At 45.6% G+C, this 25,022-nt stretch overlaps 1 protein-coding gene across 7 annotated transcripts in view; it reads right to left on the bottom strand.

The window, feature by feature from the left end:
* The window catches only part of CALN1 (calneuron 1), a 508,174-nt gene that overhangs the window by 227,792 nt on the left and 255,360 nt on the right, over nt 1–25,022 (bottom strand). For 6 of the 7 annotated variants that reach the window (XM_049699587.1, XM_049699588.1, XM_049699586.1 and 3 more), the window contains one exon: nt 3,934–4,077. The exons of the other annotated variant lie outside the window; for it this stretch is intronic. In XM_049699587.1, coding sequence (XP_049555544.1) covers nt 3,934–4,077 — 144 coding nt within the window. The remainder of the gene's footprint in view (nt 1–3,933; nt 4,078–25,022) is intronic. 7 annotated transcript variants of the gene reach the window in all.

The following is a 25,022-nucleotide window of genomic DNA, read 5'->3' as shown; positions in this document are numbered from 1 at the left end:
GAGAGGTGAGGGCAGCTTGGAAAGGAGAGGGCTGCGTTAAGAAATGTGAGTGGGACCCATGCAGAGGCCATTGGCTGCCGAAAGCATCTCCTAGTTTGATGGTTTGATGGTTTCAGGAAATTACTTGCAAAGCTGGCTGGATTCACTCCAGATGGCCACAGTGGTGTGGTTTGTGAAACCATTAAAATGTAGAAAAGAGTCAAAAATATCCCTTTGGTCTTGAAGATACCAAGCCCTTATCCCCCAGTGAACAGTACAGGAAGCTCTGAGGGGCCCCAGGAGCTATCATGGGAGCTACAGAGCTGATGGGAGCAGAGGGGGCATGGCAGAGCCCACAGTCTCTTTCTCAACCTGTTTCTAATGTAAAAGTTTTAAGCTTTGTAGATAGTTTCGGTGGCGGGGGAGTGACTATTTGATCAATTCCTCCAAGGATGGTACATAACTGGTACTGCGATGCATTGGAGAGAAATTGATTTCCCAATGCCAGGAGTGTCTTAGGGCACTGGGCTTAAATGCCTCCAGGAGCCTGACGGAGAGGACTGCAGGCTTCCAGAAACTGGGCTGAAGGTGAGATCCTGGCATAAAGCATCCAGGAAAGGTGAATCTTGGTCCCCAACTGGTGTCAGGACAAAAGTCACATCAGCTGCAGAGGCTGAAAGGACATTTGCAGTCATGGGCCATAAAGCAAGCACTGCGCATTGGGCAGAAGTCTGGGTTTTCTGTTTATCTAACTTGGAGTAGTCTGGCCTAGGCGGTGCACACACACAGCTCATTCCCAGCACTGAAGGCAAATGGGCCACGGCCAGGTGAGCAATTCCAGACCCTACTGCCTGTCTTCCATTCCACCCTCTGGAAAACCAGCTCCACACACACTGGTACCGTCAGGCTCCTGCTGGCTCTGTGTCCAGGAAACCCCACTGAGCTCCCTAATCCAGGGAGGTTACTGTTACACGCAGAGCCGGCAAGGCATCCCACTCCCAAGGAACCACCTAATGAAAGCCTCATGGAGAGACTAAGGTTGCACAGACTCAGGCTAATTCCATCTGGGCCTCGTGCCGAAGCTATGACCTCACCATCGGGCAAACCAACAGGGACCCCAGAAAGAAAAGATCAGTATGTGGGCCAGACCTGCTGCTAATCACAGCCAGCTGGGATGCAGGCAGGCACCGCCATCTTCCTGCCGCCCCTGGATACCAGGACCAGGATCTGCGGGCCAGGAGGCGTGGTCATCTTACAGCAAAGAATCCTAAGTTCTGGCCCAAACGCGTGTGTGTGTGTGTGGCATTTCGCCATAAAAACCTCTGCCATTCTACAAGTTTCACGCCAAAGAGAAGCTTAATTAGGTAGGGCCAAATCTCTGCAGAGAATCCCCAGTTACAGAAGCTGGGGAGGAAGGATATAATTAGAACCTGACTTTTTTTTTTTTTTTTAAAAGAACAGCTCAAAAGGCCCCATTAAGAGAAGGACACTGAAAAACAGACAATCCATCCATATCCAGAACTCAGGACCCCAGAAATTTTACTTACCAGCATCATTTGCAAAACATGTAAAAACACACACTTCAGCCTCAGCTTGGGCATTTTTTTTCCCTTAGCTCTTTTCACACTTAAGCATTTGATACGTTGCAAAAGCAATTCTTTTTGCCTACTCTGCTACATTGTTTGCATTTGTTGTACGCTGAATCTTTTGGAGGCAACAAAACTTTGAGGAAGCTGTGGGTTTGAACCTGGTCCGGGAAGACCCCACATGCCGCAGAGCAGCTAAGCTCGTGCGCCACAACTACTGAGCCTGAGCTCTAGAGCCCGCGCTCTAGAGCCCACGAGCCACAACTACTGAGCCTGCGTGCCTACAGCCCGTGCTCTGCAACAAGAGAAGCCACCGCAATGAGAAGCCTGCGCACCGTAATGAAGAGTAGCCCCTTCTCGCCGCAATTAGAGAAAGCCCGAGCACAGCAACAAAGACCCAATGCAGCCAAAAAATAAATAAATAAAAAGAAAAATTTTTTAAAAAGGTAAATAGCAGTGTTTTCACCTGATGGGTTCACCATGAAAAAGGCCAATGACTTTGGCTTCTGTTAAAGGAACTAATAGCAATTCTCCACACGCTTTGCTTGGAAGTTCCACCCTCGGCACTGGTCGCTAAGTATGATGTTGCAAATAAACTGGTGAAACCTGAAGTCTCTTAAACTGTAACCCCTGTATATGGATGTCTGAGTCCTGACGGGCCCGTTGAACAGCACCATCAACACGAGATCCCCTGGGGACTCCCAAGTCCCGGTGGAATCAGGGAGGATTTGAAAAAAAATGTAAAAATTCCCCATGAGCCAGGGTCTGGTGAATGAATATACAAAGAACAAGGATGGACCTGGACGAAGACCCTTAAATCTCAGAGGAGTGACTCTCCCACGATAGCCCCAGATCATTTTGACTAAACGTTGCTAATTCCATTTGCTTTTAGTCCAGTTGACCATGTTTTATTTTACAAGTTGTGGGAGAGTTTCTTTTAAGGCAGAAACTCTTTTTTTTCTTTTTTCTGGAAATGTATCTCTGAAGTGATGATGGGAATTCATGGACATATACAACATGTGCTTTGCCCCAGGTTGTCAGAAATACCTCTACACACAAAGCAAGGTCGATTCAGGCCTGCAAAGACCCAGTGAGTCACAATCCGTCGAGGTTGTAAGGACAGGGTTGGCACTCCACATACAACTGAACATCGCTGATAAAATATCTCTTTCCTGAACCAGCAAATACATGCCCACAGCTGCACTTGGTGGTTGGCACTGGGGTCCATTCACCATACGGTCACACTTATTATCATCCTTCCAATAAATCCAGCAGGATAACAGGACACAGCCACGTTCTTGCAATTCGTCTGCAGGCCAAGCAAACATCTCCCTACCAGGGTCTTCATCTATCTCTCCCAAAGACATCCTGCCCCCCTCCTATGTTTCCTTCTACTTGGTCTCTACTTCATGAGTATACCCAAGTCCCCAAAGCCCACCACTCTGAACCCTTTACTCCTGGAATCAAGCTGCTTTTCAGAGGGGGAGAGCGTGTGTTGAAAACAACAAAATAAGAAGCCTCCTTCCTGGACCTTCAGCCAAGGCAGGAGGGTCACAGCTGGTTTTAGAGCAGGAAAGAATCTTAAGGATCATCAAATGCCGTCATTTTTCAGAACTGTTTCAATACAGTGAAACCCTTTTCCTCAATGTGATTGTATGTAGAAACCCAGTACGTAAGACAGAGAAAAGAACTGTTATAGCCAAATGATGGACTATGATTTGGCCATAAAAAGCAACGAAGTAGTGATACATGCTACAATATGGATGAACCCTGCAAATATTACGCTAAGTGAAAGAAGCCCGTCACGAAGGACTGTGTATTACATGATTCCATTTACATGAAACAGCCAGAAGAGGTCAGTCCACAGAGACAGAAAGCAGATGAGTGGTTGCCTAGGACTTGGTGGGGGATAGAGGGATGGGGAGGTGATGAATAAGAGGTACAGGGTTTCTTTTTGGATGGTGAAAATGTTCTAAAATTGATTATGCCATTGGTTGCACAAATCTGTGAATACACTCAAAGCCATTGAATTGTATAAGTTACGTGGATGAATTTCATGGTGTGTGAATTCTTTCTCAACAAAGCTGTTCTGAAAGCAAAACAAAACCCTTCTCAGTGCTCCACCAGCCAGGCCCCCTTCCTCACCCTGCTCCCTCTAGAGGCCCCAGAACCACTTCTGCGGACCCCTAGAGGTCTACGGAATGTGGTTTGAAAAACCCTGATCTAGTTCAAGTTTCCACTCCTCAAAGGTAAACCAAGACATGAATCAAAGTCTTTCGACTCCAAGTGCAAGGGCCCTTAAACCCAAGATCTCCCTGATGAGTCCAGGCTCATCCCAGTGGGGGGACGCTGCAGGCCCGGGTCTCACCGTCCATGTCCAGGCGCTGCATTATGATGGCCAGTTCCACCTCACTCGGCATGTACCCCAACGAGCGCATGGCCATTCCCAGCTCCTGCTTGGAGATGAAGCCATTGCCGTCTCGGTCCAGAACCCGAAAGGCCTCTCGGATCTCTAAAAGGGGAAAGCAAAGAAAGTCCAATGTCACAAGGTGTGGTCTACTGCATTGAAATGGTTGGCGATTGTTGGAAACTTCTAGCTGCTTTACAAATAGTGATGTGTCAAAACCCTTTAATCTGATAAAAAGGGTGGCCAAAAGAGGAACAAAAGAAAGGAAGGAAAAAAAGAGGGAGAGAAAAGGAGATGGGAGTAAAGGAAAGGGAGGGAAGGGGGATAAAAACAGAAGAACAGCTTTGGAAGGAGGAGATAACTGGCCCTGAGCATCTAACACACAGAAGCCAGTAGACAATTAAACGGTGGTCCCAGCTGGGAATTGTGTTAGCCGACACTTTCCCAACAAGGATGACGATTAGGTTTCAGCGGTGAGAAGACAGCTACTAGCTTGGACTGTCAGGAGGAAAGGAGAATGAGATTCCCCTTTGCAGACTTACATTTCAGCTCCCTGCTGCCGCAGGAGCTGTGCCGAAAGCTTTCTCAACCTCCTAGGAGGACAGGAGTTAAGTACCCTGCTGGTTTTATTTCATTCCTCTAATTTACAGCTATTTTATGGCCATAAACAACCTCAGATCAATAAGAGTGTCATTAAGAGCCCCAGAGCCATCTTTAATCACATTCTCTGGGGCTGGCAGAGAATTTGACTCTGCCAGCAAGAAGGCCATTTCACCCAGCAGGGAAACTCCCATCCTCTCACCCCAACCAGAGTTGCTCTGCTTTCCACCCAGAGTGCCTCCCTCCAGAGCCCCACCTCTGCCGCCGCCGCCTGTTCATCCTGGGTTGGCTGAGCATGTCCTAACACATCACACCCCTGCGAGGTAGGTCATGGGAATTCGATTGGAGATCACAGTCTGCGGATGAGAGGTACATCAATTGTCTCTGAGCTCCAGACAGCTTTGATTTGTCATCAATAAACCCAGTGTGAGCCCAGCTACGGCAGCCGCCAGCATTCATCAGGCCATTCAACAAGCAGCGGCTGCCTACACCTAAGGAGCACGGGAGTTAGGACTGCAGAGAAATCTGCCGGACCTCGTGGTTCCCCTCCAGAGCCCCTCACTCCAGGTGGGAAGATAAGATCCAGGCAGAAATTTGCAGGAACTCTTCAAACTAATGCAAGATGCTGGCCCTAACCCTTTACAGTCATCCCTTGGTATCGGCAGGGCAGCCGGCCCTCGAATCCATGGGTTCAGCGTCCATGAAGGGTCAACTGTAGTTACCACTTCTCTCAATATCTGACTATCCTCCCAGCAAACACACTGAACCCTTACCCGGGCAGGCTTTCCCTTTCCTATTTGTATTAATTTCCTGGCGCTGCTGTAATCGATCACACAAACGTGGTGGCTTAAATAATAGAAAGTTATTCTCTCACAGTCTGGAGGCCACAACTCTCCAATCAGTATCACTGGGCCAGAATCAAGGTGGGGACAGACCCGCACTCCTCCAGAGGAGCCAAGGAAGGTTCTTTTCCTGCCTCTTCCTACAAGCTTACTTCCTTGGCTAGTGGCCGCATCACTCCAAGAGCTAGCTGCTCTGTGATCACATCACCTTCTCGTCTTCTGTCTGTGATGTCCCTCTGCCTCCCACTTACAAGGACACTTGTGATTGCATTTAGGGACCACCGTATAATCCAGGATCATCTCCCCATCCCAGGATCCTTCATTTAAAGACATCTGCAAAGACCCTTTTTCCAAGGTGACATTTACAAGTTCCAGGAATGGGAATCTGATACCTTTGGGGGTTGTTTTTCAGCCCTCTACACTCTACCATCAAGCGCTTCCACCCGAAATACCTTGCAATCCTCTTTACCTGCCCAAATCATATCGGTCCTCCAAGACCAAGATGAGGGCAGCATATTTCACAAAAACACCTTTGCTCACCACAGCCAAGTTCCCTCACGGCCGACTGTTCAGCAGGTCATTTACTCCTCCCACGTGACACCTCGCACATGCCAACTAGAAATAGGATGAAATCATGGTGCAGAAATCACGGCTTCTCGGAGCTGCGAGCTCCTCATACATTTCATTCACGGCGGTATGTTCCCACCTACGCTCTGAAGGAGGGGCTAGACGGACAGCTGTTCAATGGACGATGGGTCTGAACAAATAAGCATCAGATATTAGCAGCAGATTCATTATCGGTACTAATTCAGCGCTCTGAATGCGCTACGTGAATAAATGTGTGCTCCGGCAGAGGGAAGCAGCCTGGGAGTCAAGACCCTGGGCTCCCAGCCAGGCGTGTTAGCTAATTAGGTCTGCAGCCAAATACTGAGGCCTCAGTTGTTCATGTGTAAATGAGCTGGGTTGGCCAAGAGAATCCTTAAGGTCCTTTAAGCCCCTTTCTAAGGATCTGTGGACATCGTTAGAGTGTTTAAGAGAAGAACAGGAAACCTGTGTTCTCTTTCACACCCTATTGATCTGCTGTTCAAACACCCCTCTTTTTCCCATTGATGATATAGAAAACATTTTAGCCCTTTCCAAATTCTGAATTAAGAGGTTTGTCTGCATTTTGAGAATTTTCTCATCAATGCAACCATGCCCAATATTACCTAAAGCAGCCATATGTTTTCCTACCAGGTACCAGGTGGCCCTAAAAGAGCTTAGAGCCACGGCTCAGCTTGAGATCACGTCACACAGTGCTCAAGGACACTGGGGCAGAGACCACGCCTCACTCAGCCCAAGTCTCGACGCCAAGGGCAGGAGGATACAGAGGGAGGTCTCCTGAGACGGGAGTCAGCCTACAAGGAAGTCCATCTAGCTCTGCCCTGTGACCAGGGCAGGCCTCTCCCTCAGCCTCAATGTCCCCATCTGAAAACTGGGTTGGGTTGGATCTCCTTCCAGCCTCTACGATAGGGTTTTGTACATCAGGGCTGACACAAACCGTGCAACAGCAGAAAATGTCAGATGATGACAAGGGCCCTGCCTGGGGTCCCAGAAGAGGCTGGAGTCCCAGGTGGGCCGACCTGGTGGTCAGCTTCAGGCTGAGCCCTGTCCCTTGTTCTCTGGACCACTTCTCTCCTGAGGTACCATCTCCTCTTCCCATTCCTCTGACTCAATCCTGAACTCTCTGGGCTGATGGTATCACTCCGAAGGATGGTCCCCTTCTGTTGACAGGGCCTGGCCTCGCTCCTGTGGTCCCCTGCATGCCCTAGATCTTACTGGCGAAAGAGCCTGTATCCTTACACTGGTCACTCCAGAGAGGGCTGGTTGGGGATGTTTGAGAACTTGACCTGGAAATGAGGGCCTTGGTGGGTATGCCTCCCGGCCCTCACCTTGCTGCCTGGGTTATGCCTAGGGTTGCCTCACCCCTGGGCTACTGGATTTGGTAAATCAGACCTCACACAGGGGTCTTCCAAGAACTGCCCTGCTTGAAGGAACATGCTCCCTTGAGGCCTCAAACCCCCATGGTTTACCTGTCTGCAGTCTCCAGGCTGGCCCTGCTCTAGCCCAGGACAGGATGGGATGGGGCAGGTACATCTCAGCTCTGAGTTCTGTTTTCTATGGCCCCCAAGTAAGTGGGACAAAGCCACTCTTCTCTGTTTACAAAGAATATCTGCTCCCAGGGGGACTTCCCTGGCAGTCCAGTGGTTAAGACTCCACACTTCCAGTGCAGGGGGCGTGGGTTCGATCCCCGGTCGGGGAACTAAGATCCCATATGCCGTGCAGCATGGCCAGAAAAAAAAGCTGGAGCTCTGGAAAAAAAATCAGTAAAATTGATAACTCTTAAAAAAAAAAAGAAACTAGCAGTAAATTATTAAAAAAAAAAAAAAGAATATCTGCTCCTGTGTGTGTGTGGTGTGTGGGGGGGGGGAGGGTCTGTGTGTCTGTATCTGCAGAGGCAGACAGAGCTCACTAACTTCGTTTTCTTTCAAAGTAGCAGAGAGGAGGGGAAAAAAAGTACAAAACTAGAATTCCATAATGGGAGCCTCTAGAGATTTCATCTTTCCAGGGTAAGGAAAGCCCAGGAAACAAGACGCTTATTAGAAGGAAATGGGTCTTGCAGTCTGAGACACGTGACGTGTGCCTCATTTTATTTTTAATAGCAGAACAGGGTGTGAGAAATATGTCCATAGAACAGTAGAGACATGGGAGCAGGCCGGATCCCTCTGCCTCTGGCTACAGGCAGCCTGGGCACAGCACGAAGGGGCTCTGGCCACTTTCCCCATCCTCGGGAAGTGGAGACCACAGATCAAGTTTTTGGGAACAACTCAGTAATGTGGTGTGCTTTCCACTGGAATGTATACCCTCTTTAGGTGAAAGTCCCTTGTGCTTCGGAGTTATATAAGCATGCTGTGCTTTCGGTCTTTGATTCAATCTCAGCCTCACGAAGCATGTGCACACCAGGAACCAGCACGGCCAGTTCTGTCCTCTCCAAGGTGACTTCGTGGACCACAGAGGGGCATCCATGATGCTCATGGAGCCTGTCCAACTGTCACTGTGCGGAATATGAAAGGAAACACGGTAAGACACATCTTCTGAAAAAAAGGAATCCACTCTCTGCCTGTGGAATCTCCCAGAAGCAAAGTCTACATTCCCACAGGGACCTGGGCCTCTCCTCCCTGGAGTGAGGTTGATGTCCTGGAGCAAAGCAAGGCCTGGGATAGAAATGATCCTGTCTTAGAGAACAAGAGATGTACTGCTCATTATGCCAGCAAGTCTATTTTCTTGAAAATACCTGCAGCCACCACTGGTACCCCCTGCATCTGGACCCAGTGCCCTCTGAGAACCATGCTTTGGTTCTGTGATGCTCCCTATGTCATAGCCAATTCAGGCAGGAGCGATGGCAGAGGTGCGGCGATCATGCAGAACAGACTCATTAATCAGGCCACCCCAGCAGAGTGTGTATCAGATGAAACCCAGACACCAGGCAGAGTCAATATTCATTGGCTAATGTTCTAGCTCTGAAGAATCAGCTGAAATTCATTGTGCTAACTGGCAAACTCAAATTAGTAACGAAGAACAATTTTTCCTATCTCAATCCCCGCAAGCTGTGAAATCTGTTTATTCTCCACAAAAAGGTATGTTTGGGAAGCATATGGGATTTTAACCACAAAATGTGAGGGCTTTATGAATGAACAAGATGCCTTCTGTTGATAAATGCCATTGCGAAACTGCAAAACTGGAGAGAGATGCAGCTCAGCAAGGCTGGGCCAGGCAATTATTAAATACCAACACAAACGCACCAGAAAATATAAGATACAAGTCTGGAGAAATAATAGAATGGGGGCTGAGCTAATGACAAAAGATTTAGAAAAGTTTCCTCCTTCTCTATGAAAGACAAAAAATGAATATGTAGAGCTGATTAATACAGCCATTCACTCACTGAAGAGTTGCTGCTTATTTATTATATGCCAGATGCGATGCTAAGATAGAAAGGTAGCCAAAAAAACTTTCCAGGCTCTGAGAAGTTTACATTCCAGTTGGAGAGACAGAGGGGTGACCAGATATTCATAACAGAGAACAACAAGCCCAATAATACAAGTCTACACAAATCTCATGGAAGTCCTTCCTTAGGACAAAGACACAGTTCTGTGAAAGAGTTACACTTGGATCTTTTGAATCTTAAGGCCTCGGAGAGAAGGGAAAGGAGGCTGAGTGGAGAAAGTGCACCAAGATGGGCGTGTTGAACGCATTGGCTGCATGGTGGGTGTAGAAACATCGAGAGATGAGGGTGGAGAAGTGTGCTAGGGCAAGACTGAAAGAGACTTCGAAGCCACCTGAGCTTTAACCTGCAGGCCAGGTGTTGGCAAACGATGGTCTGTGGCCAAATCTGGCCCACCACCTTGTGTGTCGATAAAGTTTTATTGGAACACAGCCATGCCCATTCATTGACAAATGGTTGCCCATTTTCAGCTGCTCTTGGACCACACAATAAGAACTGAGTCATTGTGACGGGGACAGTTTGGCTCACCAAGCCTAAAATAGTTATACTTTGGCTTTTTAAAGTTTGTGAACCCCTGCTGTAGGCCACAGGGGGCCCTTAATGGTTTTAAATTTTTCAAAAAGAGAGAGAGAGAGAAAGGATCAGATTGGTTCGTAAACTGAGGGCTCTGGCCTCAGGGTGGTGAAGACTAGAGTGACAAGGGATGGGAAGCAGAGCCCTCACCTGGAGACGAAGGGAAGATGGGGGGCCCAGAGCTACCTCTGGAGCTGCTGGGAGGGGGACCAAGAGACTTCTGAGCGGTCCAGGGCTCAGGTGTCCCGGGTTTAGGGGCGGGACGATTTGAGGATGATGCTGAGGTTTCTAGTTTGCCTGATGGGGTGAGCAGGGATGATATTAACTGAGAGCAAATTCAGAAAGAAGCACAGCATTTCAGGGAGGGAGGGAGGGGACGTGGTATTTTGGCCACGCGGAGTCCAGGGCTCTGAGAGATACCCAAGCAGTCAGGCCTGGTGAATACATGGAAATACACGACTAGCCTTTGAAGACAGTGATACTGAAAATACGATGAGGATGGAAAATGGGAATAGAATGACCATAATTGCATACAAGATGCTGGTTCAATCCCAGTGTGGGTTTTACTGTGAATGAGTTCCAATTTAATTATAATCTATTGGTCTGCAAATACAACTAATTGGTTTCAGTAATTAGGGAACACAGAGGTGAGAGCTCAGACAGCAAGGGAGGTGGGGCCCTGAAGGAGGAGGGAAATCTGCTGGGAGAAGGCAGGGAGGCAGCGGGAACTCGGAAGTGTCCCGCATTTAATAGAGCTGTGGCCACACAGATGGGGGCGACGTTGGGGTTACGATGCTGCTTTGTATCATACACTTTCTAACCTGGCTTTTTTTTCTTGGTACGTTTTCAAAAGGGTTAAAGGATCCTCACTCCTAGGTTATTTGCTATTTGAGATGTGATTGCATCCATTGCAATAAATGCTCACTAACTGACTGTCCCTCCCCGAGAGCGTAACAGTAGCTGTGATCTACGGTTAGAATCCAGGGTTGAGCAGGGCTCCTGCAGGTTCCCTGGCCCCAGGCTCACCGTGAGTCCCTGTTAACCCTGGGGGCAGGCAAGAGGCCGTGTCGAAAAAATAATTCAAAGGCCCCGTGCTCAAGGCTGGTGGGACAGTGATTCAAGGTTCATACTGGGATCTCTGGTGTCACCACGCTCCTGGCCTTTTTCCTTACCTATTGCCTCAAATGATACCTTGAATTCAAAAATAACGCCAACTCCTTCCCTAGCTAGCATTCAGAAAGAAAAGCATGTCAGTAACTTATTAGGTAGAGAAATTACACGGACGAGGTAGCCCAGGTCATGAAAAATAATCATTCTCTCCTAACGTAGGGTGGCACCAGGCGGTCAGAAAGCCAGGGGCATTTCTCAGGGTTTAGGAGCTAAAACAGAGTTTATCTGTCCCCAAAGTGTACACCTCCACAGATGAAGCTGAATTGATTTTAGCATACCAGGTCAGTTAAAGCTATTGGAAAATTCCCCAACAGCAAAAGAACAAAGCAAATGAGAACTGAAACTCACAATGAAAGCCCATCTGGGCTACGGGCACCCAGTGATGGACTGAACGCTCCACAGGGCTGAAAGGAGAACCATTAAAATGATTTGAATATGGATGAGAGTGATATCGCTGGAGGGTCTCTCTACTGAAAAACAGGGTGATGAGCAAAGAGAAAGGAAGAGGACATCTATCAAGACTGCAGTTTTCTTTGTCTTGAGAGGTTCTGGACTTGACCTCTGGGAATGGGGACAACCCCGTCAAAAGACCAGAGCTAGACCTACAGGGGAATGCTACATTTTTCAGTTTATACATTAGTTGATGCTTCTTATGAAAAATGCCCCCAAAATGTATAAAGAAAAAAATTATCTATAATTCACTGGTCAGCAATAACCATTGTTAACATATTAGGGCATTTTATTCCAAACTTTTTTTAAGTACAGATATTCCTAAACTGGGCTCATGCTCTCTCTATAGCTTTATATCATTTTTTTTTTCATTTAACACACTATCATTTCAATCTTCCATATTGTTAGCTAGGCTTTAAAACATCATTTTTGATGGCTACATAGTATCTCATTAAATCACGACAGACAAATTGATGTCACCGAACTCCTAGTGTGGGACATTTAGATCAGTTCTGATTTTAAATAATACCACAATGTAAATCTTTGTACATAAATTTTCATGTCTTTTGATGATCATCTCCTTAAGATGATATCTTAGGGACACAAGTATTGGGTCGAAGGGCAGGAGTTCTTTTTACGGTGCTTAACATATATTGCCAAGTTGTCCTCTATGACCCGTTTCTACTCACATCACTTCTGAGACCAAATGTGTGGGGTTTTTTTCCCACACCAACTAATTCTCCCACTCTCTGGATGCCAATAAACTGGTGTCCAGTGATTTAACCCAGTTCTGACACTGACTGCTCAGAGTGAGTGCAGACCCCAAAGGGGAAGTCCCACAAAACTGTCCTCACTTCAGACGCCAGCCACCAGTCTAGGCCACGTGGACTTGTGACCAACCAGCTATAAAGTCAAGGGTTCCCACAACTCCTCTTCAGATTCGATAATTTGCTAGAATAGCTCACAGAATTCAGGAAAGCTCTTTACTTACATTGACTGGTTTATTATAAAGGCTAGAACTCAGGAACAGCCAAATGGAGGAAATGCATAGGGCCAGGTATGGGTGGGGGGGGGGGGTATGGTTTGCACAGAGCTTCCATACTCTTTCTGGGCACCACCCTCCCAGCACCTCCATGTATTCACCAATCTGGAAGCTCTCCAAACCCCATCATTTAGGGTTTTTAATGGAGGTTCCATTATGTAAGCCTGGTTGTTTGAATCATTGGCTATTGACAACAGAACTCAATCTCCAGCCTCTCTCCTCTCCCTGGAAGTCACTGGATGGGGCTAAAAGTTCCAACCTTCTAATCATGCTTTGGTCCTTCTGGCCACCAGCCCCCATCCTAAAGCTATCTAAGGACACCAGCCACCAGTCATCTCATTAGCATACAAAAGACACTCTCGTCACTCCAGAGGTTCCTAGGGTTTCAGAAGTTTGGGGCAGGAACCAGGGAAGAAGACCAACCATATATATTTCTTTTTTTTTTTTTTTTTTGCGGTACGCGGGCCTCTTACTGTTGTGGCCTCTCCCATTGCGGAGCACAGGCTCCGGACACGCAGGCTCAGCGGCCATGGCTCATGGGCCCAGCCACTCCGTGGCATGTGGGATCTTCCCGGACCGGGGCACGAACCCGTGTCCCCTGCATCGGCAGGCGGACTCTCAACCACTGCGCCACCAGGGAAGCCCCATATATATTTCTTATGCAATATCACACTCTCCAAAAAGGCAGTATCAGTTATCAGGGTCCTCCATTTTGCATCATTTTTATGCACAGAAACCCAATCTCCTCTGAGATGTACCTTTCATCTAGCTATGCCGAAGTTCAAGATCCAGGTGATTACAAAGGGAGGCTTCAAGGAAGAGGAGACGATTCAGATATTGCCTGAAAAAGACCTGCAGGGTAATCGCAGGACCCTGAGTGGATCTCACACTCAGCATGGGACCAGGCCCAAAGGAGGTGCCCAGGAAACACCCACACTCATGGCTGAGATGAGGAAACCGAGGCTCAGAGAAGGGAAAGGGGCTCCCCCAACATGGGAGGAGGAGGGATGAGAGGGGAGAGACCCACCCTCCTGAGTCCAGACCAGGACTGCTTCCAGGGCAGGATGCTGGGTAGTTCCTCCTAAGAGGAGATGGACCATCTCCCACAGTCCAGCTGACCAGCCAGCATCCTGGGGGCAAACCTGGTGCTTCTCCCCAGAAGGAGTCATTTCTCACATGGCAACAAGCACCTTCTCAGGGAAATAGCCCAAGGCATAAAATAGGCATCGTCCCATTTGGCACGTAAGGCAATACTGCATGGATCTGCAAGCAGCAAACTGAGTGGAATGTATCTGTGAGCATGGGAATAATCAATACAATTAATTTTTCATTGTCACACTGCTCTTAAGCGGAATATCCTGAGATCAGAGAAAAATCAGGTTCTGAGAAAACAAGATCATCTTGTGGGTTTAGCACTGATATGGAGGCCAGAAGAGCAAGTTCCAGAAATAAACCAGAAGCAAACTGAATGGCGAGGAGAGGGCCTCTCAGGCATGGCTCACACCCCCTCCCCTCCCTGGGGTCTTAGGAATCATCAAAGCTACGTTCATCTTTGCATTGTTCAATTTAACTCAACCTTACAAATATTTCTCGGGCACCGACTGTGTGTCAGACACCCTTCTAGGTGCCAGGCCCTAGAAAACCAAGGTATAAGGCAAACAGGACATGGTTGGGAAGAGGTGGGGCCCACACGGAGCCCCCAGTGGGAAGGGACTGTGGAGGACAGCTTGGTGGCTGGGACTCAGATATTTTTTCTGGATTTCGCAGAGTATTATTCTAGAAACCAAGTCTTTTCCCTGACCTCTGGAATTTCTCCTGGGCTGAAAAAAAAAAAAACAACTTTCTAACAGAAAACCAACAACTAAATCCAAGAAAACATGAGGGGCTCTTTTTGGTTTTGCTTTTTAATGAGGCAAAAATTATTTTTAAAGGCAACACAGCTTTGGGTTTTTTGTTTGTTTAAATTTTATTGGAGTAGAGTTGATTTACAATGTTATGCTAGTTTCAGGTGTACAGCAAAGTGATTCTGTTATACATATATTTACATATATTCATTCTTTTTCAGATTCTTTTCTCATATAGGTTATCACAGAATACTGAGTAGAGTTCCCTGTGCTATACAGTAGGTCCTTGTTGGTTATCTATCTTATATATAGTAGTGTGTGGTAACCATAAGTTTATTTTCAATATCTGCAAGTCTGTTTCTGTTTTGTAAATAAGTTCATTTGTATCATTTTTTGAATTAGATTCCACAGGAGTGTTATCATATGATATTTGTCTTTCTCTGTCTGACTTACTTCACTTAGTATGATAATCTCTAGGTCCATCCATGTTGCAATACAGCTTTGTTTTGATTCTGTCAATCCAGGCTTGGGGAGAAGAGCAGGGCAGCCAGTGCACCGGACTCAAGAGGAGCCAGGAAGGAGGCCTGGAGTTGGCGGTGAGGTTGACTCAGGCCCTACTATGTGACCCAGATGCTTCTGTTTGCCACTAGGTAAGGGCAACCTCTAGAAAGCCCAGCACCCAGCCCACCCTTTAATGACGCATGGAAGAGGGCTAGACAAAGACAGCAAAAGGGCATGTCATGGGGCCCTTCAGAGCAAAGTACCTATGGAAGTATCACACTTTGTTATTAAAACTGATGCTTCATAGCCACTCCCTAGCCAGGGAAAGCCAGGATGGCACACAGCCTTTTAAATTCCAATCCACAGTAAGAAATGCACAGTACATCATGACAGATGCACAATATAGTTATAATGTATATGGGGGAGGTGTATGAGTATATTAGGTTGAGCATAGAAAATTGCTTTTGTATAGATAAAAAAATGGTCAAATACTAGCAATTTCTTCTGGCTCCAACTACTATGTAAGAGCTAAACCTACTGTGTGCTTAACTATACCAGGCACTGCTCTGAGTGTTCTTTGTATGTTAGCTCATTTATTCCTGGCAACAACCCACGGAAGGTTGCCCTTCACCTGAGGCTACGTGGTTCTAAGTGTCAGGGCAGTGATTTGAATCCAGGCCTGCTGGCCAGAGTGCGCACTCCTCAACTTCACACTCTACCTCTTCAAACACATACTTCCTGAGAAGGACACACCCTTCCCACCTGGGACACACTCTATTTTCTAGTCCATTTCTTTCTCTTTATTTTTTTTTTTCCTGCACACTCCAATCAGCGAATTTGATCTTCCTACTCATGCATGGTTCAGGCCCCACTCTTTTTTTTTTTTTTTTGCTGTACGCGGGCATCTCACTGTTGTGGCCTCTCCCGCTGCGGAGCACAGGCTCCGGACGCGCAGGCTCAGCGGCCATGGCTCACGGGCCCAGCCGCTCCGCGGCACGTGGGATCTTCCCGGACCGGGGCACGAACCCACGTCCCCTGCATCGGCAGGCGGACTCTCAACCACTGCGCCACCAGGGAAGCCCTCAGGCCCCACTCTTGGAGAAGCTCTGACCTCACCCATGTCTCGGCTTCCCCACTGCAGCCTCTATCTCACTATTACTCTCTGGTACACCCCCTTCTTGTTACAACTTCAGACTCTCCCTGGCAGCCTCCCAAGCTCGTCCTAGAAAGCCCCAGGCCTCTCTCTGTCTCTCCTGAATCAATGCCCTCCTCCATCATGGCGGCTGTCATGGGACCATCTCATTTCCTACTTCTGCACTGAGCAGTTAGCTCTCATTCACTGCCACGAAGCAGCACATGCTACCCAGCTTTGTACCACTGTCGACTTAAACAACCATCTTTCTTGGGTCCCAGAGGGATGTTACATTCTGGAAGGCTAGAGAAAAGTCTTTGGAACCCCCGTAGGTCTACCAATCTTATGACGTAAGACCTGCCGAGTGACAGATTTAGTCCTTGCAGGTCTAAGACCTCCCAGCTGCACCTCGCCTGCCCCTGCCCTCTGCCCCCTGCCCCCTGCCCCTTCTGTAACAACCTCAGCCACAGGATGTAAGCAGCTTTGGGCAGGAAAGAGCTCTTTGCAGGAGGTCCCTTTGTCTTCCCACTAGCCTTAAATCAGTCACCCCCTCATCTCCGGGTCCTAGCACACCTTCCAAATCTTTTGATCACACAATACCTTGCCTAACTTGTTGGTTCTTTCCGTAGATCAAAGAAGTAGAAATGAAGAATAAGTCATTAACAGATGACCAGATCTCTTCCCCAGCTGCCCCTTCAGTAATCTCGTGAACAAACTGTGTGAACAAGAAAGCGTCCGAAGAAAAATCACAGGAAGTGGACGAGCCCGCACACCATGGGGGATGGCAATGACTCTGACCCCCTAATCTCAATGATGAACTGAAATTATTTCCTTTCTTCCCTTTAAAAGCTTTCATGGCTGAGCAGACTCTAGAGAGATGGTTTTTGGGAGACACTGAGTCCACCTTCTCCCCAGATTTCCAGCATTCTGATTAAAAGCAACTTTCCTTTCTACCGACGTTAATCTCTCTCACGAGTATTGATTTTTTGAGTGTCAGGCAGCCGGACCTGAGTTCAGTACCAAGATTCGGTGGGGGCAGAAGTAGGCAGAGTCCGTCAGCCACAAGGATTTACCCGTTTTACAGACCAAGCCTAATAGAACAAGAGGACTGTGATGGTCACACATGTATAGCTTGACTTGTCTGCTCCTAATTCATCCATGTTGTAGTCTCTTAGGCCAAAGCATCTGCAGCACCTAAAACAGGGCCCAAAAGACACGCTCAGGCCATGAAATGAAAATTCTCCTAAAGTCATCTTCCAAACAATTCATGGCACTGAGACTCAGGGCAAAATGACAAATGGTGGAAGTTGCAGGAATTGGCTGGAATCCAGAAAAGAATTCCCCTTCTGTTGTGGAATTTTTCAATTTTAACTCTTATCAGACCTGTCCTTCTTTTGCTCACAGGCAAGGGCGCACGTAAACATGGCCCAAGTCTTGTTTCTCGTAGCCTGGCAAATACAGCTGCCCTGGACTTGTTGCCTAGAGAAAGGTAGGTAGTCAGATGGAATTCAAGACAACGTGAGCCCAAGCCCCGCACTCAACTGTGCAGAGGAAAAGACACAGGTTTGGACTGATTCACAGCCACTCGGGGGAAGCCCACGGAGTGACCCCCTCCTTCAGCTCACCAAATTCCTGCACACCTCCCTGCTGCATTGCTTCCTACTCCACTGTGCCTTCCTGATCATTGATAAAGGGCCTGGATATGAAGAAATTGTTCTCCACTGCAGCTGACATAAATATCCCATTATCAATAGAAAGCAATTTATTTGCTTAAAATTGCCAACTCTCTCATTTTGTTTTAATGTGCTAGTTCTCTATCAAATTAAGTCTGGACCTCTGAAAAGACTATTTGCAAACCTGGCACTGGTTCCAGTTTGAGAAATAAAACTGAAATCAGCTGAGGCAGACTGATCCTGCGCCAACCCTCCAATATTACAAGGGCAGCTCAGGAAAGGGGGGAAATTGCTTTAGGAATTCTACCCAGACAATCCTAAGGGAGTCACAAGAGAAGAAGCCAACTATCCCAGAACACACAGGTGCACACACATGCACACACAAATCACTCCAGAGTTCTCTTAAAGAAGAGGTGACCTGTCTGGGAGTCAAGGAGAAGCGCCACATCTGGTCGTGTGGATTTTCTGATCATGGAGGCCAACAGTGTGATAAAGGCAACATTTCAATCCGTGGAGAAAAAGAAAGATGGCTTCCTACAGAGGGCTGTAATAATCAGCTGAGAACTTGGAAAATGTTAAGTTACAAGTATACATCACACCATCTACCCAAATCTACTTCTGAGAAATTAAAATATAAAGGGAATTAAAACAATAATCATTAGACAACAAAAGAAGTTCTTTCTAAAGAACTGAAGGCTGGGAATTCCCTGGCAGTCCAGTGGTTAGGACTTGGTGCTTTCACTGCCGAGCGCCTGGATTCAATCCCTGGTCGGGGAGCTAAGATCTTGCAAGCTGCTAGGTGCCGCCAAAAAAACCAAAAAAACAAAAAACGAAAAAAATAAATAAATAAAGGACTGAAGGCAGATTGATACATAAAAAAGCCAATAACACAAAGAGACAACCTAGAAAGTAAGCCAAGATGAACTGACATACGGCGAACAAAGGGATCATCACATATGGCGAACAAAGGGATCATCACATATGGCAAACAAAGGGATCATCATTGGTATATAAAAGGTTTTACTGGAATGCCCCAACAGAACAATGGAAAAAACACAAACAGACTTGCTAAAGGAAAAATACAGGAGTCAAAAATCATATAAAATAGAATTCCACCTCACTATTAATTTTTTCACTTGTGGTACTTTTTACTATTAATTTTCTAGCACAAATGAGTAGAACCATAATACACCATGTTTTATGTACCAGATTCCTATCCAGATTCATATCAATAAGGATTTGCTGGTGTCCACCACGTGCCAGGTACGTTCTAGAAGCTAGGATGTGATAGGGACCACAACAGAGATCCCAGGTCCCACGTACTTGGATTCTAAGGGGTGGGGGAGACAGACAGTAAACAATAGGCCTTTTGTAAAGTAACTTAACACCACGCGTAGGAAAGTGATAACAGAGTTGGGGGGGCGCAGCACTGAGGAACCAGCGGGGGTCGGGCGGTGCAAGGAGCAGGTTCCAGAGTAAACACAGAGGGGGGGCAATTGAGCTGCAGCAAGAAGACGTTTGAGCAAAGACTTGAAAGGGCATAGCCATGGGCTTTCTGGGGAAGACTGTTCCAGACAGAGGGAACAGTCAGGGCTAAATCTTTAGGTGGTCATGTGCCTGGAGGGCTGCCGAGGGGGCCAAGTGACAGGGGTGGGGAGAAGGAGGGGGGCATAGTGGAGAGATGAGGGTGCGAAGGCCGATCACGTAAGGCCTTGTGGGCCACTGTCGGCACCTTGAATGAGGAGGGAGCCATGGCAGGTTGCCGAGCCAAGGAGCGATGTGGTCTCACTTGTGTGTTAAAAGGATGTGGTGTGGTCTCACTTGTGTGTTAAAAGGATGCCCCTGTCCAAAGAAGACACACAGGTGGCCAACAGGTACTTAAAAAGGGTCTCAACCGTCACTAATCATCAGGGACATGCAAATCACAACCACAGTGAGGTATTACCTCACAGCTGTTAGAATGGCTCTTATCAAAACGACAAGAGATAACAAGTGTTGGCGAGAATGTGAAGAAAGGGAACCCTTGCGCACTGTTGGCGGGAATGTAAATTGGTGCAGCCACTATGGAACACAGTATGGAGGTTCCTCAAAAAACTTAAAAATTGAACTACCATATGATATAGCAATCCCACTTCTGGGTATATATCCAAAGAAAACAAAATCACTATCTTGAAAAGATATCTGCAACCCCATGTTCACTGCAGCATTAGTCACAATAGCCAAGATATGGAAACAACCTTCCATCCAACGATGGAAGAACGGATAAAGAAAATGCGGCATATATATACAATAGACTATAAGTCGGCCATACAAAAGGAGTTGAGACAATTGCCAATTGTGATAACGTAGATGGACCTTGAGGGCATTATGCTAAGTAAAATAAGTCAGACAGAGAAAGACAAATACTGTATGATCTCACTTGGATGTGGAATCTAAAAACAAACAAAGCAAGCAACCTGAACTCATAGATACAGAGAACAAATTGTTGGTTGTCAGAGTCAGGTTGGGGTGGGGGGAATGGGTAAAGGTGGTCAAAAGGGACAAATTTCCAATTATATAAAGATAACTCATGGGGGTGTAATGTACAGCATGGTGGCTATAGTTAATAACACTGAATTGCATATTTGAAAGTTGCTTAGAGAGTATATCTTAAAAGTGCTCATCACAAGGAAGAAAATTTTGTAACTATGGTGACAGATGTTATCTATACTTATTGTGGTGATCATTTCGCAATATACACAAATATCAAATCATTATGTTGTGCATCTGAAACTAATATAATGTTATGTACCAATTATACCTCGATTTTAAAAAAAGAATGCCTCTGGCTGCTGAGCTGATAACAGATTGTGAGGATAACATGGGAGCAGAGTGAAGATGCTGCAGTGGTCCAGGGGAGAGAGCAAGCCAGGAGGGAGAAGTGGTTCTGGATGGATTTGAAGGCTAAGTCTCCAGCAGGATGTCCTGAGAGACGGGGTATGGGATGGGAAAGGAGGGGAACGGGAGGTTTCTGGCTGCAGCAACTGGAAGTTCAGCAAGGCCCATTTGATGGTGTGCCCAGAATTAGCAAGACGAGATGGTAAAAGCAACTCCGCACCCTGCTGGTGGGAGTGTGAACTGCCTGCCTCTGCAGGGCAACCAAGCAGCAAGTACCAAAAGCCTTAAGAACATGGACCTTGTTTGGATCCTAAATAGAGCAAGTCTCAAATGGACATTTTTGAGATGCATAACAGAGAAATAAGCTGATTTAAGTTAGCTATACCGATGGTATTTTGGAGGAAATGATATATACTGTTTGGGCTTTGCTTTAACATACTCCAGGAAAAAACGCAGGGGGCCGGGGTGACAGAATAAATACAATTGGTAAGATGCTGAAAAAAATCACTGAAGCCCAGCGGTGGCTACTCCAGGGCTTACGCTAGCCTCTCTGTTTGTCAGTAAGATTGACAATTTCCATAAAAGAACTGTTTTAAAGGTGTGTATACCTTTAGACCCAGCAATTCCATTTGTGGAAATTTATTCTAAAAAATGTTTTAGGATACTTATTTGTAAAGATTTATTTACAGAGTTACTTATCACAGCCTTATTTTTAATAATAAAAGTGGGAAACCACAAAAAATAGATGTAATCTGTTTTATTTTTTTAATTTTTATTGGAGTATAGTTGATTTACAATTTTGTGTTAGTTTCAGATGTACAGCAAAGTGAATCAGTTATACATATACATATATCCACTTTTTTTGTTTTAGATTCTTTCCCCATATAAGCCACTACAGAGTATTGAGTAGAGTTCCCTGTGTTATGCAGTAGGCCCTTATTAGTTATCTATATATAGTAGCGTGTATGTGTCAGTCCCAATCTTCCAATTTACCTCTCCTCCTGCTTACCCCCTGGTAACCATAAGTTTGTTTTCTACATCTGCAACTCTATTTCTGTTTTGTAGATAAGTTCATTTGTACCCAATTTTTAGATTCCACATAAGCGATATCATAAGATATTTGTCTTTCTCTGTCTGACTTACTTCACTCAGTATGACAATCTCTAGGCTCATCCATGTTGCAGCAAATGGCATTATTGCATTCTTTTTTTATGGCTGAGTAATATTCCATTGTACCACATCTTCTTTATCTGTTCCTCTGTTGATGGACCTTTAGGTTGCTTCTGTGTTGTGGCTATTATGAATAGTGCTGCAATGAACATTAAATACATTGCTTTATGCAATCTAATTAAATAAATGATAATAAGCAATTCAACTGAAAACAGTAGAAAGATCAGAAATTGGTCTGGATATGTACAGAAATTTAGTATATAACAAGAGTGACATTTCAAATAAAGGGAAAAGATGGATTTAATAAATAATTTGGGGACAAGTAAGTAGATATCTGGAAAAAATTAAAAATGAAACTATACTCCACACTTTATACCAAAATATATTCCAAAAGAACCAAAGATTAAATATGTAAGATGGAGCCATAATTATAAGAGAAAAAAATATGAGGAAATTTATTTTATAATCTGAATGGATAACGCTATCCTTAGTAGGGAACAAACACCAAAAGCCATTAAATGAAAGACTGATAAATTCTAAGTAAAAATTTAAAACTTCCTCATGACAAAAATCACTGTAAACTAAGTCAAAAATCAGAAACAAAGTAAAAATATATGCCAGTTACATTACAAGCGAGGAGCCAATTCCTTCATATTTAAAAAGCTCCTGTATATCAATGAGGAAAAGGCCAGCAAAGCAAAAGAAAGATGCTCAAAGCATATGGGCAGACACTTAGTAGCTCCCAGGAAAGGAATTACAAATGCCTCTTAAAACTATAAAACAATGTTCAACCCAACTCAGAGTAAGAGAAATGCAAATTAAAATGTCATTTGTATATTTTCACCTGTGATGCAAGTAAAGATCAAGAAACGTGATAACGCGCTGTGTGGATAAAGCTGTGAGGAAGCAGGCCCTCTGAAACTTTGGGGGTAGAAGTGCAAGTTAGTATAATCTCTTTGAAGTGCAAAATGGCAATGTCTATTCTATTAAAAATGCACACTTTGACTCAACAGACCTCTAGAAATGTATCCTACGGCTCTAATCACACACGTGTGGAGTGAAGCACTGAACCAGGCTATCAGTCGCAGCAGTGATTACATATATATGTTTCAAAAGATCGGCTTTAACGACATTTAGGAATTATTGTTAATTGTGTTAGGTGTGATAATGGTATTGTGTTTTAAGTCATTTTTAAAATCTATACTAAAATAATTACAGATGAAATGATAAAATGTCTGGGATTTGCTTTAAAATAATACAAGGAAGAGGAGAGTTGGCAGATGGGGTACAGAAAAAACAAGCATGGTCCCAAGTTAAAGCTGGGTGATGGGCCCACAGGTGTTCATTACACTTGAATTTTCCATGATAAAACATCAAAATTTTAAAAGATCATAATCAACTCAAATGCCCATAAACAGAGAACGGATTCAATAAATCAGAGTACATCCAAGCAATGGAAGAGTATACAGCCGTAAAAAGAGGAAGAATGCTCTCTAGATCCTGATGTGGAATGACCTGCAAGATGTATTGTGAAATGAAAAAAGCAAGATGCAGAAAGGTGTGCATCAAATGCCACCATTTGTATAAAAAGAAGAAGGAAAAAAGATGACACAAACTTGCTTGTAAATGTCCAGAATCACTCTCTGGATGAACATACAGGATTCAGGGAACCGTGGTTCCCCTGGGGAAGGGAACTAGGTGGGGAGGAAGGACAGGATAGAGGGACACTTTCACTATAAACACTTTTCTTCCTTTTGAAATGTGTACTACTAATGTATATATATTCAAATAAAAAATAAAATGTATGATTATTAAAATATGCACTAAATCATTAATAGTGGTTGTTGCTGAAGGTTAGGGTTATGGGTGATTATTATCCTTTTCCAAACATTCTACAAGGAACACGTATCTCTTAAGTGATCTGGGGGAGAGGCTGAGGTTATATTTGAAAAAGCAAAACCAGCAAACGACTTAATCAAAGAGTTTGTCTCAACCATCAAACAGAAGGTGACCCACGGACTCCCTGATGCCTGATGCTGCCACTGCCCTCTTCCTTCCCCCGCCACCCGGTGCAGTGCTCTGAACATCCACAGGTCATCAGGGACCAGGCTGGGTGAGGACCTGATGCTGGGCAAGATCTGGCTCTGCCCTTAAAGCTCCCATGATGGGGCAGGCAGGGAGCGAGGCAGAAACGCAAACAGGAAATTACAGTGCAGTGTGATAAGTGCTATAATACCCACAACTTAAGAAAGCTGGGGGGTGGGGGCGGGTGTCATGGGAAAAAACTGATTCTTCAGTGGGGAAAATGCATAAGATCTTTAAAGATGGATGGTAACTGGATTCAAGATTATATGGTGATGATTCAATCTAGTGTCAATGATACAACGGCTGACCCCATTCATTAACTGGCCACCCTTGGTGACTCAGCACTGAAACAGTTCCTAATCATCTACATTAGTTCTCCAGGGCAGAGCTGAGCTAACTCTACTCATCATTCCTCTTCATGCTTTTTCACTTGGACCACGTATCAGAACAACAATTTTGCTCCATTCCCAGACTCCTCCTCTTCTAAGTGAACTCACTATACTTAATCACTGCTTCTTGAACAGCTCTTACTTCCACTCCACTCAAGAAACCCAACACCTGGCTTCATTCTGGTCCTCGGCCTCACCCATCATTCTCCAACTCTGAAAGCTTAAGCTCTAACTTTTCACGCTCATAAAACGACTTCATAGTGACCTTCAAAGGTCACTCTCACGAGGCTGTTCTTTTACCTTTCTAAGACCTCAATTCCTCAGCATTTCTCCAGACTGCCAGCCCGCCACTGTCTTCCTTTCCTGTTCAACCCAATTAGACAAGTTACCTAGAGCCCAATTCAATTCAACCACTCTCTTCCCAATACTCTTACATCACCTCCTAATTTCCCACTAGTCCTGTTCTGTGCAACCCAAGCAGCCTCCCCACCTCCATAGCCAGACACAATCCTTTCCCCATCGTCCTGTTCAAGATTTTCATCATTCTCCTCAAGCTCCCAATCCCACTTCCTGAAGCCATACTCAAACTCTCAGTAAATAATGTGGTCCTCCAGTTGCTCTTCACAAAAGAAAGGGGTCATCAGTCCAGAATGGCTTTAA

This window comes from Orcinus orca, chromosome 16 (assembly GCF_937001465.1).
Source record: "Orcinus orca chromosome 16, mOrcOrc1.1, whole genome shotgun sequence".
Classification (NCBI taxonomy): Eukaryota; Metazoa; Chordata; class Mammalia; order Artiodactyla; family Delphinidae; genus Orcinus; species Orcinus orca.
Note: the sequence above shows the minus strand (reverse complement) of the source record. Positions and strands in the feature narration are given on the sequence as shown.